This window comes from Fundulus heteroclitus, chromosome 15 (assembly GCF_011125445.2).
Source record: "Fundulus heteroclitus isolate FHET01 chromosome 15, MU-UCD_Fhet_4.1, whole genome shotgun sequence".
Classification (NCBI taxonomy): Eukaryota; Metazoa; Chordata; class Actinopteri; order Cyprinodontiformes; family Fundulidae; genus Fundulus; species Fundulus heteroclitus.
Window position 1 is genome coordinate 12,519,306 of NC_046375.1, and position 14,651 is coordinate 12,533,956.

The 14,651-nt window shown below is 46.6% G+C and overlaps 1 protein-coding gene across 8 annotated transcripts in view; it reads right to left on the bottom strand.

Annotated features, from left to right (window-relative positions):
* Window positions 1-2,479: 2,479 nt before the first annotated feature.
* The window catches only part of nhsl1b (NHS-like 1b), a 131,097-nt gene continuing 118,925 nt past the window's right edge, over window positions 2,480-14,651 (bottom strand). For all 8 annotated transcript variants that reach the window (XM_036147413.1, XM_036147410.1, XM_036147416.1 and 5 more), the window contains 3 exons: window positions 8,491-11,682; window positions 7,439-7,577; window positions 2,480-4,328 (listed from right to left, as the gene is read on the bottom strand). In XM_036147413.1, coding sequence (XP_036003306.1) covers window positions 3,674-4,328; window positions 7,439-7,577; window positions 8,491-11,682 — 3,986 coding nt within the window. In that variant the 3' untranslated portion in view covers window positions 2,480-3,673. The remainder of the gene's footprint in view (window positions 4,329-7,438; window positions 7,578-8,490; window positions 11,683-14,651) is intronic.

The following is a 14,651-nucleotide window of genomic DNA, read 5'->3' on the forward strand; positions in this document are numbered from 1 at the left end:
CACCTCACCTCCAGCCTCTCCTATCGGGTCCATCGTGATTAACGACTGAGTCACTATTTCTGGACTTGTCATGCCGCTGAAGACTCGTCGTTTGTCATTTTCCTCTGCAGCTAGTGATGAATGAAGGTGTGTGTGAAGTTAGCAGGCGGTCCTGTCTGGTTCAGGCCAGAGAACCTGTTTGATATCTAATACGTTGCAGATATTTAGGAGGAGAAGTGGAAAGCTCTAACAGGAAGAATGCCTTTTTTACATGAGTAACTGTTTCTAAAGAGATACCACTGTGTACTTGATTACTTGCTTCTATATGTGGTTGAATGTAAAGATATTTTATCAATAATAAAGAGAACTAATCAAATGAGGTTTTTCTTTTATTTTTTTTATTACATTTACCTCCAGACCTCATGTAATCTGATGTAATAAAAAGTTCTGCTTGCCCTCCACAGTCCGACGATCGTGACCTTTTATCAGCCGGATTAAAATCTTGGCCGCTGCTGGCGTCGCCCTTTATCCTCGCTCACCCTCCTCATCTTGCTGAGGCTCATCTCTGCTGAGTCGCCCATTTTATTTGTGGCAGGATTGTTCCCAATATCATGTTCAGACACTCAGCAGAAATTTCCCCTTTTTTTTTTGTCCTTTAGAACACAAACGCACCGTCTCGGTTTAACGTTCAGGTGCTCGCTGAGGCGGAGCGTCAGTGCTGGGAACAAGTATGTAATGAGGATCCCTGCTGTAATCTAAACACCACAGAGGGGTGTTTACAGCCCACCTTCATGCTGTAACGTGGAGGAAATGGGAAACGGTCCTCATGTTCTGGTGATTAACAGGCGGCAAAAACTAGCCTGTTTACATGCTGGATTATTTGGGTTTTAAGCTCGGTAACTAGACTGAAGCAGTGGATTCTAATATTGGGGTCGGGGCCCCACTGGGTGTCGTAAATCAACAAGTTTGGGGTCTCCTCAGAAAGAAAACTAAAAAAATAAATGTAAATATTTTTGTCATTTGTGTAAAAAAGAAAATATAAAAAGTGCCATATTAGTTTGTGTGGTTTTTATACCTGTATCTTTGAATTTAAAATGACTGAATTCTTCAATTTCCAGTTATTTTGGGGATTGAAAGCAAAAGTGAACTATGACTAGAGCAGGAGTCATAGTTGCTAGCAAAAAACTAGCTTTAATTTTCTAAAGGCTTAAACTGCAGTGGGATGAATAAACATACCTTCAGAAGGCAAATTCTTACACATTTTTAGCGATGCACCACTTATCCAGTATTCTCTTGATTGGCTCTAACCAGCAATCAGTCTATAAATAAATATATACCTTTTTGGCCCTTTTTTTAAATCATACAAATATTCACCTTGAATTTACAGCAGATTTATACATTCAAATTTATACTGATGAATAAAGGATCAAACAAATGATAGACTGACAGACGATGGATTAATGAAGACAAAAGGAGAAATGAAAGGAAACGATATTTATACTTTAGAATTAGGAATAAACTTTAGAATAATCATGTTACATGCTTTCCTCATCCAGACCAAGTAAAATACTTAAAATAACCTAATTTCCCCAATTTTATAGAAACATTGGATATGCTTCATGCATAAATGTCTTATAATTCCTAATTTATCATTAAGATGAAAACTACATCCATCACAGAACTTGAATCTTTCACCATCAGTGTTTGTCGCATTTGATTGTAGAACGAAAACAAAGTTTACACAAAAGGAGTTTGCATGTGTTAAAACCCCGATAAACCAGAATCTGGGCATTTGTAATATGTTTTAAAATCCTCACGGCGAAATATTGAAAATCGGAAACTAACTGCACAAGAAATCCAAGTTCCCTGAAAAGCCTTGTTTTTTTTTTTTTAATCCACCAGCATCTCCTGGAGGAAAATTGGTACCTTGAAAGATCAACTATTCAAATAGCAGCTAGACAAACAATTTGGCGGCAGCTGCAACTGCAGCGCGTTGACCGGGCTGCAGCATGTCGCATTGGGTGGGAAACGCTCCCGATTTCTCTGCCTTTTATCAGTCACGCCCTGGAAACATCCTGTACAGATGAAGGTGCGAGCAGGAGGACAGCAGGAGCCGTCAGCAGTGTGATTATAGCCGGGAGGAGCGGGTATTGATTCCCATCTGACGGCCAGATGGAGGGAGCTCGTGGAGGACAGGTGACCGCTGGTGGAAATCCACAAAAAAAACGTCCGGCCCTGAGAGAATATATTGCAGAGAGCATTTTTTTTTAGGTTTTTACTGAGGAGCGTGGAGTCGAAATGGCTCGATGCTGCTAATGTCCAGAAGGAGATGTAACTGATGACCCCACAGAAGGGGAAGGGAGGGGGTTAAGCTTTCCAGATGACTGAGGACCATGGCTGCCACGACCACGGCGCTAATGAGGATATGATTTGGTGCATCAGGCAGGCAGATGGCCCTGAATCACACAGAGAGAGAGCTGACATATTGAAATATCACCTATTTTTTTTTTATCCCAGACATATAAAAAGGAGCCAGGCTATTCACTCCCACCTCTATCTGCCTGCCAGCCTCCAACAAACCTGCAGGACTGAGACGTTTCCCGTCACGAGACGAGCGCTCGGTCACATGAAAATGGATACACATTATCCCCAATGCCCTGGTAAGAGAAATAAATTAAACAAAAGGAAAGACAGAGCTGTACACTTAAGACAGCTTTATGGAGATAATTTAAGCTGTAAAAAAAAACACACCACAAAGATTTGCTCTCAGGCAGAAACACGCGCTCAGACAGAGTTCAGATCAACAGCCAGTTCTGTTTAATAATAAACTCTTTGGTTACCCACATGAAAACTAAAAGAGTTGGACAATAAAATAAGATCTTTTAATATACATTTACAGGTTCATATTTTAACTCCCAAACACAACTCATGACTAAAACGCTTGTTAAAACATATTTCAAAGTCACAAACAAAACCAGATCTATGCACAGTGCAAAGTCTACAAACAAAAAAAGTCACGATTTTTACGATCCAGTCTCGGTATCGTCCTCACTGATCCCGCCTGTAGGGGGCAGCACTGAGCCCCTCTGCGCTTCCCGCTGAGCACATCAACAGCTGAACTGCGTGCAGAAAAGTTAAAGGCTGGTGTTCCTACAGCTGAAGGTGTACCGTCGGGCTTTCTGCCTGCTGTACCTCGTCCTCCACTCGGTCTTATTTTGACGTTTGTAAACGGTGCCGCTTTCAGTCCCTCTCTGAAGCCAGTCAGCAAAAAAAAAAAAAAAAAAAGAATAGAAGTGGAAACGGAGATTTTCAAGCGGAACTAAATAAACAAATCTTTACATTCCAGTCTTTACAAAACCCAAAGCTGCAAAAGTTAAAACGTTTACCACTCGGCAACTCATTCGATTCACCTCGGTTTCAAACTAGAAGGATGATTTAAAACGTTTAAATAAAAAAAAACACCAGATGCTAAAGCATGACTTCTTTTTAGAGGCGAATCACTAGAAGATTGGGTAGAGAATGAAATCATAGGAGCAGAACCATTGTTGCACTTCAGACAGGTTCACATTGGTCCACGATCAGGTGGCCACCGGCGTCACGTCACTCCTGCAGAGGTCAGCAGAGGGGGGGCTGGAGCTCAGGGAGGCTGCTCCCCAGCACCGTTTCCAGGTTATCTTCACACGAGCTCAGCTCATCAAGTGCCGTTGGAGTCTGCAAGCACCGGGAGAGTCTGGACCGCCGGTTCGGACAGACCTTCGGCGGTTTCTCCATACTCGCTCTCAGCCAGCTCCCCTTCGCGCTCGCAGATCACGGTCATGGGGCTGCTGAGGATTCGGTTGCGAGCGTTGTATTTGCTGCTGGCGGCGGACGGCGGCGTGCGGGAGCGTCCGTACTTTGGGACGCCCATCGAGTAGGGCGAAGACGTCGGCGAGGACAGGCCCAAGGCTTCGTAGCGGCTCCACTCCACGTCTGTCGCCCTCTTGCCTCGGCTGGGGGAGTTGCAGGGGCTGTTGGGGGCCAGCGGCGACGTGGGCGAGGCCAGGAAGGGGTCCGAGCCCTCGGAGCGCGTCCGCTGGAAGCGCGGGTCAGTGGAGCGAAGCATCTCGGCGGCAGACATCCTGAAGCTGGTCTCGGAGCGGCTGCCCTTTTTCAGGAGGAGGGCCTTGAAGGTGTCGCTGCTGGTGGAGGTCTTGCGGAGGTTGCGTTGGATGGAGCCCGACGGGCGGGGCAGCGAGGACGCCGCTACCGGAGACAGGCTGGTGGGGGTCGACGGTGGGGACTGGGGTTGGCTCCCGGTTCGGGACTTTTCTTCTTCAGACTCCTTACGTCCCAGGACCTTCCGCTTTGACCTGTGGACGCAAAGACAAATGGGTTCGTTATAGGTTTAGAGAAAACTCAGGAAGTTCAGGAAGGGTCAACTTAACAGCAACAGGCACAATAACACACGTACGAACATTTATAAAAAACTTTTCTTTGTAAGACGGATTCCTGACCTATTTCAGGTTATGACTACAAACTTTGTCTTTTATTTTTCAATGAACGTCACCAGAGATCTTCGCAAAACAAAAACTGCAGGAACAACAAATATACAACCAAATAAACCTATTTATTCAGACTTTTTGAGGAGTAAAATTGAGATTACTATTATTATTATTATTATTATTATTAATGTTAGACAATGCAGAAACCCTTGGGAACAGGGGTCTCCAAACCTTTTACACCGTGGGTCAAACTTGCCCAGTTGAAAGCACTTAGGGGCCTTAATTTTTCCTAAATAAAAACCCAAAATAATATCATTAATTATTTAATTTTTATCTGCCAAGCAATTAACTTGGTATGCAAGATTTTATTGAAACAAAGTAGAAGACAGCAAATTGTAGAGCCAAAAAAAAAAAAATGGATGCAGACTTTTGCCTTAATAGAAAAAAGGTGAATAATTTCCTATCTTTTTGTGTTTTGTTGGTCTACAATATTTTTGTCTGTTTCCAGCAACAAATACAAGAACTTTCTTCAAAAAGCCTTTCCTCAATTAAAAATGCTTAGCAAATCGGTTGCACACTACGAAATCAAACACGGCTAATAAAAGAAAATTCTTTGTTCAGTACCTAACATGTTCCACTTAGATGTTAGGTATAAGATACAAACGTGTCATTTAAAACTGCACCCTTCAAAAATGACTAAAAGAGTTTTTCCAAGGGCCACAAGTGGCCCCCGGGCAGCACAGTGCTGTAAATGTTAAGCCAGTATGATTTAAAACTGCACTTTGAAGATTAAAAGGATTTTGGCAAAGTAGGAAGTCACGAATTAGCCAAAATACCCATTTCAGCTCTAAATGAGAATATTGCTTGAAAAAGATCATGTTATGCTGGAGAAGAACTGAAGCCTGTTAAGTAACTGTTTGAATTTTTTATAACTGTTCTCTTATTTTCATGAGCAGCTCAGTTTTTTTTTTAGCTATTTGGGCCACAGTGATTACACCAGAACATGAGAGATAATGTTGCCGATAAACGAGAGTAAAGAAATGTCTCAATAAATTAACCTGGGTCTGGGTTTTATTTATATTCAGATCCCAGTATGTCTAGCAGCGCCCCTGAGAGGTCATAATTAAATGCACAGAAAACGCAGAGCCGGAGTCTGGTGCAGAATTTATAGTTCTCACAAAGAAACTCCTCCGATTAGGAAACAGAAAAAAAGAAAAAAGAAAAAAGTCATCGTTGAAGGTCATAACAAGAGGAAGGACTGAGAACGTGGTTGATTTGTGTGAGAATCTTCTGTGATTTGAGAGGACCTAGAAATGCATCTCTGGCCTAAATTCGATCTCGTCTCTCTCTGAAAGTCGCCGCTGTCGCTTGCGTAAGATAGGAAACCTGAATTCAGTCAACCGTCAACAGCATCGATGGTTACAGAGGTGAACACACGTGTGAGACGAGACAGAGCCCAGAGCGCACAATCAATCTCTTCCTCCTGGCTGGTGGGAAGCGTCTCATTTAGGCCTTTTTAAAGAGTTTTCATTGAAAACATCAAAAACGAACTAAAATTCATTGAATGCATCAATCTGTTGGCAAATTTTCCCCTTTATCGGCTCTGATCAGTGATCAGCGGATAAAATACTCAACAATCCACCCTCCCCCCACATCCCCTTTAATGATAAATGAATTAAAAAAAATGGGGGTTTAATAAAAATCCGATACAGGTTAGGGACATAAAATGGGGAGGAATCTAATAAAGCCTTCATCTTCTGTTTGATTCGACACTGCTGCCTCTACCAAGGAACCTGCTGCATATTAGTTTTCTCTTGTATGTTTTATAGCTGTTCTCAAAAAATCTAAAAAAAAAAAAATGAAAAGTGATATTTTTTGTTCTTTTAAATCAGCGATGAAAAGCCTGGTTGTTGCATTTTTAGTGTTATTCCTCAAAACACTGAAAGTGTTGCTTCAAAATGTCTATTTCCATTTTTGATTTCTGCCTACTTCACAGCAAACAGCCCTCTAATTATGATCAGTAACAGTATAGATTTATTTTCCTTGCAGGTGTAAATCGTCTCTCGATATCTAGCGCTGCCAGAAACCTTTGAGTCCCCCAAATCTGTGAAATTATTCTTTACGCTCCGTCTCCCCCCGAGGTGTTGTGGAGGAGGAGGAGGAGTGTGCCGAACAAAATACAAATAATTTGGCCTGCGAGCTACATACAGTCCTCGTCTCTAATTAAGCTGCACAACAACAACAACAACAACAACACCGCCGCTGCCGCCGTACTGGTACACGTGACGCGGCGGGGGCCATAAATACGCCGAAAACCCCTCTTCTGAGCGGAGATAAAATCCTGTGAAATGAAATGCTGCGCCGCTCGGGGGAGAAGTCCGACTGCTGCTGCTGCCGCACGTGACTGTGGAGCGCAAACTGGCGGGCTGCATGGGATATTTATGCGGAGCGCGGCTGAGCAAACGTACGCAGAATGTGTCACAGAGAGCAGAAACACGAAGACCGAAGATGGGAAAGTCTCCAGCGGCCTCTAACCTAGATTGGGACTTGAGGGAGTTCAATAGTTAAATAATAAATGAAGAAACTGTCTTTTTTTTTTTTGCCCGCCTCTCCTGTTGAGAATGAGCAATGATAATGTGACTAAACGAACACAGATGCCTTAATGACTCATTTTGGCTTCCGAGTTGTCACTTTGCGTCTTTTCGCTGGGCAGAAAAAGAGACTTCGGTACTGGACTGCTGTCAAAGTTATACTTAGGAGATGAGGACGGAGGGGATGAAGGGAGAGAAATCAAGCCCTGAAGGGTGATGGGGAGGAAGGAGCTGTTATTAGTTTGAGAGGAGGGAGGGAAGAAGAGGCAGTTTGATGTTGACAGAAGGTTTTGGAAGCAGGAGCAATAAATAACAGACGGCTCGGGAGAACAAATTATATTCCTGAAGTTGAAGCCCGAGATCAGGAGAGCCGGAATGACTTCCTACCTGTGTATGACAGCGAAGAGGTCCTCTGTTGTTCTGGGTCGAGCCGAAGTGGGAGTCGGGGTCACCATGTTGTCTTTGGATGGCCCGTTTGCTGAGGGAGCCGGAGACGGTTCGGCCGTGCTGGATTCAAAAACCTCACCTGGGAGGAAAAAGAAGTAAAATGAGCAACTTCTCTACACAGATAAACTCACGTATCCATCCTGTCGCATCAACCTGGCTATGTCCAAAGGGGGAATCCCTGACTGTCCTCCTTCACTCCCTACGTTTTCCTCTCATCCTTCCTCGCTCAGGTCTGAGCATCAACTGCCTGCAGTCACAGTTTACGCTCGCCCCTTCCTCCCCTTCATCCTCTCTTACCAGATCGGTTCCCCTCCCTCTCCACTCCAATACAATGTGGCCCCTCCCCCCCGCCAATCTCCCTCCAACCATAAAACGGCATCTCCCCTGGGACACGTGCCCCCATCGTTACCTCATAGGCAGAGAGCGAGGGAGGGAGGGACGGGGTGGAGCGGCCTAGAAAGGACAGATTTGGGGAGACGGAGGATGGGGAGAAGGGCCCAAAAAGAAAAACGGAGAGAAAAAAATTGACATTTGGACGGGATTCCTCTGTCCTTTTTAAGCCCATTTCTAAAGCTTTAAAGAGAAAAGGAACTAAGGGGTGGATGCGTTAAATGGCCAAAGATTTAAAGTCTGGAAACAATTATATTTCTGTAAAAATTAATTTTTTCCACACTTATCCAGATCTGGGAAACAGCTAAACTAAAGTCCATGCTGTTGCAGCCGGTGCAGGAGCCTTGCAGAGAGATGCCGACCGACAGAGGTGTGAGTGTGTTGGGATGGGTGGAGAGAGTAAGCGTGAGCGAAGGCATGATTTCATGCTGCGGCTCCGCTGTTCCTGTGATAAGCTATATTTTTCATAACCTTAAAAAAAAATCTAATTTCCACTCCAACAGCAGTCGGCAGCCCCAACGTCTCACCATAGCTGATCATAAGCTTCTGGTGTTAGAATCTACTCTGTTGAAAATGTAATATCAGATCAAATTTAGACTCACCCATATCTTCCTCCTTGGAGCTGATGGACTCAGTGGTACTGCTCAGTCCATCTTCTTCCTCCTCTTCCTCTTCATGAGCTTCTCCATTTGGAAGTTCGTGACCAACACTTGTATCACCACTGGTAAAGCAGGAGTCATCTTGGTCCGGTGATGTCTCACCGCTCCCTGACGGCTCAAGGCTTTCTTCAGTGTCCTCCTCATCCTGTTGCTCACTCCTCTCTCTCACCTCCACCTGTATCAGTGCATCCACTTGGTCTTCTGCTTGGCTCAGAGAACTTGCATCCTTGTTTGGGGTAAACGGTAGGATCAGGCAAACTTTGGGTTTCTTGGCGACTGCCGGGGGTTTCTGTTTGACGGGGGACGCGTCGCAGCTACTTGGGGGGCTGATCGACGAGTCCCCTTCCTCGTCTTCTTTACCGTTTAGCAGAGGGTAGCTCTGCTCTTCTGTTTTCCAGTTGATGACAGTGCTATCTGGTGTTTCATCTGGGAAACTGTGGTCCAGTGACAGCTCTTCCAGAAGCTGCGACACAGGCGACGGCGGGGTCTTGTGCAAATCCTGCCCTTGAGAGCCAGTGAAGACGGTCGGTACAGCGGGATGCTCTGGAGGGCAAGACGACTCCTGGTCCTGATGTTTCAGACCCAAAATGGTTTCTATCCTGGTTTCCTGAGTTTCGCCGCTGGTTTTACTGCTAATTTCATCCTCTGGCCGTCTGACCGCGCGGAGCTGAACACTCTGCAGTGCAAACGGGGTGATCAGGGGCTTGGGGGACTTTGAGGGGCTATTGGAAAGATCTGGCTTAGGAGGATCTTTTGCTGGCTTCTTAGGAGGTGAGGAGGATGCTGAAGCAAAAGAAGGCAGTGGTGGAGGTGGAGGGGGCCCTATGGTGGGGAGAGGCGGGGGAGGGGGAGGGGGTGGGCTTGGACTCCCATTGAAAGATGAGCTGGTATGGATTAGCATGTCTGGGGATGGTGGAGGAGGGAATTCTGGGGAAGTGTGGCAAGCAGGGAGGGGGCTCAGGGAGGCATCCTGAGGAGGTGGAGGAGTAGAGCTTTGAGGGGGAGGGAAGGGTGGCGGTGCACTGAGAGGGGTACTAGGAGCTGAGGAGGAGAACAGCAGTGGTGGAGGCGGTGGTGGAGGGGGGCCATAGCTCTTCAGGCTGTCCGAGGTGTTGGAGGACAGCGACGTGGAGGAGGAGGAGACGGATACCGAGGAGAGGAGGGAGGACTTCCTCTCTGGGACTTTGGGCCTGGGTCTGCCACCTGACGGAGACATTGACCTGACGAATGCTGGTACCGGTGTTCCAGCCGTGGGCGTGTTGGACTGGCTGGAGTAGCCGCTGGACGGGGAGGTGAGTCTGTGCACCCTGTCCGGGGAAGAGCTGGGGGGTTTGGTCTTCGCAGGCACCTCTACCTCCTGGGTTGCAGCCCCCTGCGTCTGACCTCCGTTCTGAAATTTTCCTGGATGAGCGCCGGCCGTGACTTTATCTGTGACGTGGCCGGGAGGCGTCTGCACCCGCTGGTCCACCGGGTTACGCGGGTAGTCGGAGTAGTATCCCCACGAGTCTGCATAGTCAGAACGCAAGCTGCTGGTGTCGCTGGGGGTGGGGGTCACATGGCAGAGGGAGTACACGTTTGGCACGCCGCCACAGTTAGCGTTAGCTGCCAGGGAGGCTGCAGAGCTACCTGCACTGATGCTGCTCTGACTGCGTGACCGCATCACCCAGGGGTCGTCGTAGTCGCTGCTCGGGCTGTGCGAGGCTGAAGAGGGTGAAGCGCCCTTTCCCTTCCCCCCCCTCAGTCCCATCTGTAAGCTCTGCTGCAAGCTGGCGATCAGAGTCTCACTGAGCATGCTGCCACCCGGTGCATCAGCGCCGTTGACGGCGCTAACGCCCCCGATGGGCTTCTTCGCTGCAGGCTTGCGCCTCAGAGAGTCCGTCCGAGCCGGGGGAGGCGGGGGCTTCCTGGACTTGCGTAGGGAGATGCTGCGGGAGAGGGAGCGGTCACTGTAGAGGCTTCCAGCGTCTTCCTCACCCACCATCTCACGACACTCGTACATGCTGTGTCTAGAGGCTCGTCCAGCTGTGGCGCCGTGCCCGCTGCCGTGACTCCGGGAGCGCAAGCCCGAATCCAGGTGCATAGAGGTGTAGTACCCATCGTTGTCCTGAGAGTAGAGGGAGCCGGAGTCGGTTGTGGTCCTGGAGGAGTGGTCCAAGGTGCTGTAGAGCTGGTTGATGGGGGTGGAGCAGCTGGAGGTTAGGGTGCGGTGTGGAGCGACCACATTTTCAGGTGTATCATAGATCCATTGCTCCTCTGGTAGGCAGGAGGGCGGAGTAGGGGCCAGTGTGCTGTGGCTGTGGATGCTGCTGTCGGAGTGGCCCGACTCACTCGCTGGTCTGGCAGGTATCAGACAGCCGTCCTGAGGTGCGTGCACAGGGGTAGAGGTGGCCAAAGCTGGACTGTGGCTGAAAGCTGTTGGACTGGACATCGAGGGGTCGGTGTTGGTGGAGGAAGCCTGGCTGAGTGCTCGAGATGTGGCGTAAGCTGCGACTGGTGACTGATTGGAGGTGTTGAGGCTAATCACTTCAGTGGAGCTAGGCAGAGTGGCATTGGGGATGTAGGAGGTGGAATAAGCAGCATGAGGGGAGACTACGCATGCCATACTGCCACCCCACTCAGAGTACGTCCCCCTCACCTCTTGAGACTTTGGCCTGGGTGAAGAGTTCATCCTCGGATTGTTCCTCATGTGCACCACCGTGTCGTCAGCCTGAAGCTTCCCGATTTGCCTCTGAGGCTGGTCCTCTGACTTTATGGGTGTGCTGCTATAGATGGGATCAGCACTGAGGGACACCCTGGCACCCTGTCGGGGGAGGCTGTGGAAGCGCGAGGGGTCTCCGTTGAAGTGGTGGGGCAGCACTACGACCCCTGAGCTGTCGCTGCTGGAGATGGAGATGCTTCCCGTGGACGAGGAGGCAGAAATACCGGCCATCTGAGCGGCGATTCCCTGTCCCCGCTGCGCCCGGATTCTCCTCACAGACGGGGGAACGATCTTCACTTCCTCCGTCTGGCAGCCGGAGTCTCTGGTGTCTGAGTGTCGCAGGGTTGAGTTGACGCTCCCCGCCCGGCCCAGAGTAGAGTACTGTCCTGGGATGAACATCGAATGTGGCCGAAGCTCACCTCCTCGCCCTTTAGCTGCTGTGGAAAAAAACAACAACAAACGTGACGGTGAAACACATTTCCTCCAGTTCGGCAAAGCCTTCTTTTCATCGCACGGGACTTTCAGATCAACTGGTCACAGAGAAAATTGCTAATTAGATTTGGCGTAACCTTGTCACATGCGTTAATCGCATCTGGTCTTCTTCATTAAGGAGGAAATGATGGGAGACAACGCTACGCTACACTTCCTCTCCGAATCTTGTTGCAGCTCGGCCTAATAGATTACTGACCTCAACACTCACGTTAACATTGACACGAAAGACGCAACGCAAGCATGCCTAATCGGGACCAGAAAACACAAGAACATGCACTAAATAAAGGCTCAGAAAAATATGCATACTAACCATACTGGCTGGAACACAGTCTGAGGAGCGAGTACACAGAGAGATGTCTAATCTCATTTGTGGTGCTCCTCCTGTTGATGCTTGTGTTCGCACACTCACTCCTGCATCCTCTCCCTTTCTCCCTCCACCTTCTGTCTCCAAACCACACATGCACCCTCTCCCTCCTTTGCTAAAAGCCGGACTGACAGCTTGGCTGCCGCTGCTTCTGCTGCAATAGATACATTAAGCTGCATCTCTACTTTGCAGGCAGCTCCTGCGCTAAAGGAGGGAGGGACGAAGCACCGGGACAATTACCCCGGAGCGAGCTACGCTGACACTCAGACGCTGTTAGTCAAAGGGGCACGAACCAGACTTTAAAGCTCCGTTCCTATAAATCCTGATTGATCGCGGTGACCGCAGAGAGAAAGGAGACATGAAATGCTGCTACCATGTGACAGCTGAGGAAAAAGTCAACATTAGTCATGCTGCACTGTCGGAGCACCGTCTCAGCATAAAGAGCTTAGTGTCGCTTAACACCCCCGAGCGTAGGGAAGGTTAGAGAACAGCGGGACCTTTCACCGGAATGGTCCAGATGGTTTCAGAATCATATATATTCCCAAAGAATCTGATCATTTGTTATTAACACGGTTTCCAGAAACAGAAAAAAAACAACTTTCACTAAACTAACCCCAGAATGAGTCGGCTGTGGCCTCAGTTTAGATATGCAGAACTGAAATAGTAAAATCTGAACAGCTGGCACACCAATAACCTAAAAATTATACTTTCCAGATTTTGTGATTACACTCATAAACTTCAATGTATTATACTGGGATTATATGTGATGGACCAACACCAGACAGTAGTGACCAATTTTAAGATGGGAGGGAAAATTAGACACGGTTTCCAAAATGTTTTACAGGTAAGAATCTGAAGGGAGTGGCTTCAAATTGCTTTCGGTCCCCTAAATAAAATCCAGTGCAGCCAATGGCCTTTTGAAGTCACCCAGAAGTAAGCAAGAGGCCCATGCAAAGCTGCAAAGCTTAAATGGGAGAACATGTTGATAGAGAATCTCAGTGGCAAGCAGAACGCTATCGTGACAAGAAGCCAAGCCACGTTTCCATCATATGGCAAACATGTGGGAGTAGGTGATCTGGTAAGAAGGGACTAAAACTGAATGCAAAACCTACACAGCACATCATGCTGAGCATACCCATGGTGAGGCATGGTGGAAGCATCATGCTATGTGCATGCTCTCTTCTGCAGGGCCAAGAAAGCCTGTCAGAGTTCATCTAAAGATGATTGGGGCTGATTAAAGGACACTCATGGAGGTACACCTGTTAGAAGCTGCATGAGAATCGGGATTAGGGTGGAGGCTCCTCTTCCAGCAGGATGACAACTCTAAAGATCCAGCCTGAGCTACAAAGGGATGGTTTAAATGAAAGCATTTTCATGTGTTAGAATGGCCTAGTCCAGGGGTCAGAAAGCTTTACATTTTGCCTTCGATCCAGCTAAACAAATTTTGTTTAGAGCCACAAGAGTTACACATCTCTTTGAAGCAAGAGCTTGTTTTTATAGTATACTATAGGAAATTAGTTTACATTTTTTTTTATTAAAGATCAACAGTTCTTATTATTTAAAACAACAGTATTTTTATGTTTAGGTTTAATGCATTTTCTTCAATTGGACATTTGATACTTATAGCAAATGGCATCAAAATGATGAAAAAGCAAGTCGTTTGCAACCTATTGACAAAAAGACTCTTCATTTATCTATAGTAAAATATTCTATACACCATTAGTTTCCTTCTTTCTGGAAATGTTATGCATTTATTGCACAACTAAATGCATCCTAAAGCTAGCAAATTTAAATTACTTTTACATTGACCAATTTTTGGTCAATGTAAAGGAGCCAAAAAGGAGCCATAGCTGAAGGCTTAAAGAGCCACGTGTGGCTCTGGAGCCACAGGTTGCAGACCCCTGGCCTAGTCAAAGGCCAAGCCTAAAGAAAACAGCGACTGATGCGCACAGATGCTCTGCTTCAAAACTGACGGGGCTCGAGTTATTTGGCTAACAATTTCTATTTTGCAGGTCTGCAAAGCTGGTGGAGTCATACACTGCAAAAACAGAACCAATAATAAGTAAAATCTTCTTAAAAGTAGTATATTTGTCCTTGATTTGAGCAGGAAAATAAGATAATCTGCCAATGGAAAGAGTAATTTTACCCCTAGAATAAGATAATTAGATATAATTCACATGAAATAAGTTGATAGAGATAAGTTCTTCCTATTTTAACTGCAAAAATCTTATTCCATTGGCAGATATATTATTTACCTGCTCAAAAAAAGTACAAATACACTAATTTCAAGAAAATTTTAACTTCCATTTTTGCAGTGTAGTCTTAGTTACCGCAAGAGAGGGGGAGCTGAATACCAATGCATGCCACTAGAGAAGATATTCTTAAAAAACTTTTTTTTGTCCTCTTCACAAATAAAGCACTATTTTATGTTGGTCTATCACATAAAATCGGCATTAAATATGTTGAGGTTTGTGTTTGTAAAATGTGAAATGTTTCTCTCCATATAAAAAAAATAACCCACTGTGGATAGTTATGTTGGATAAAGAGAGG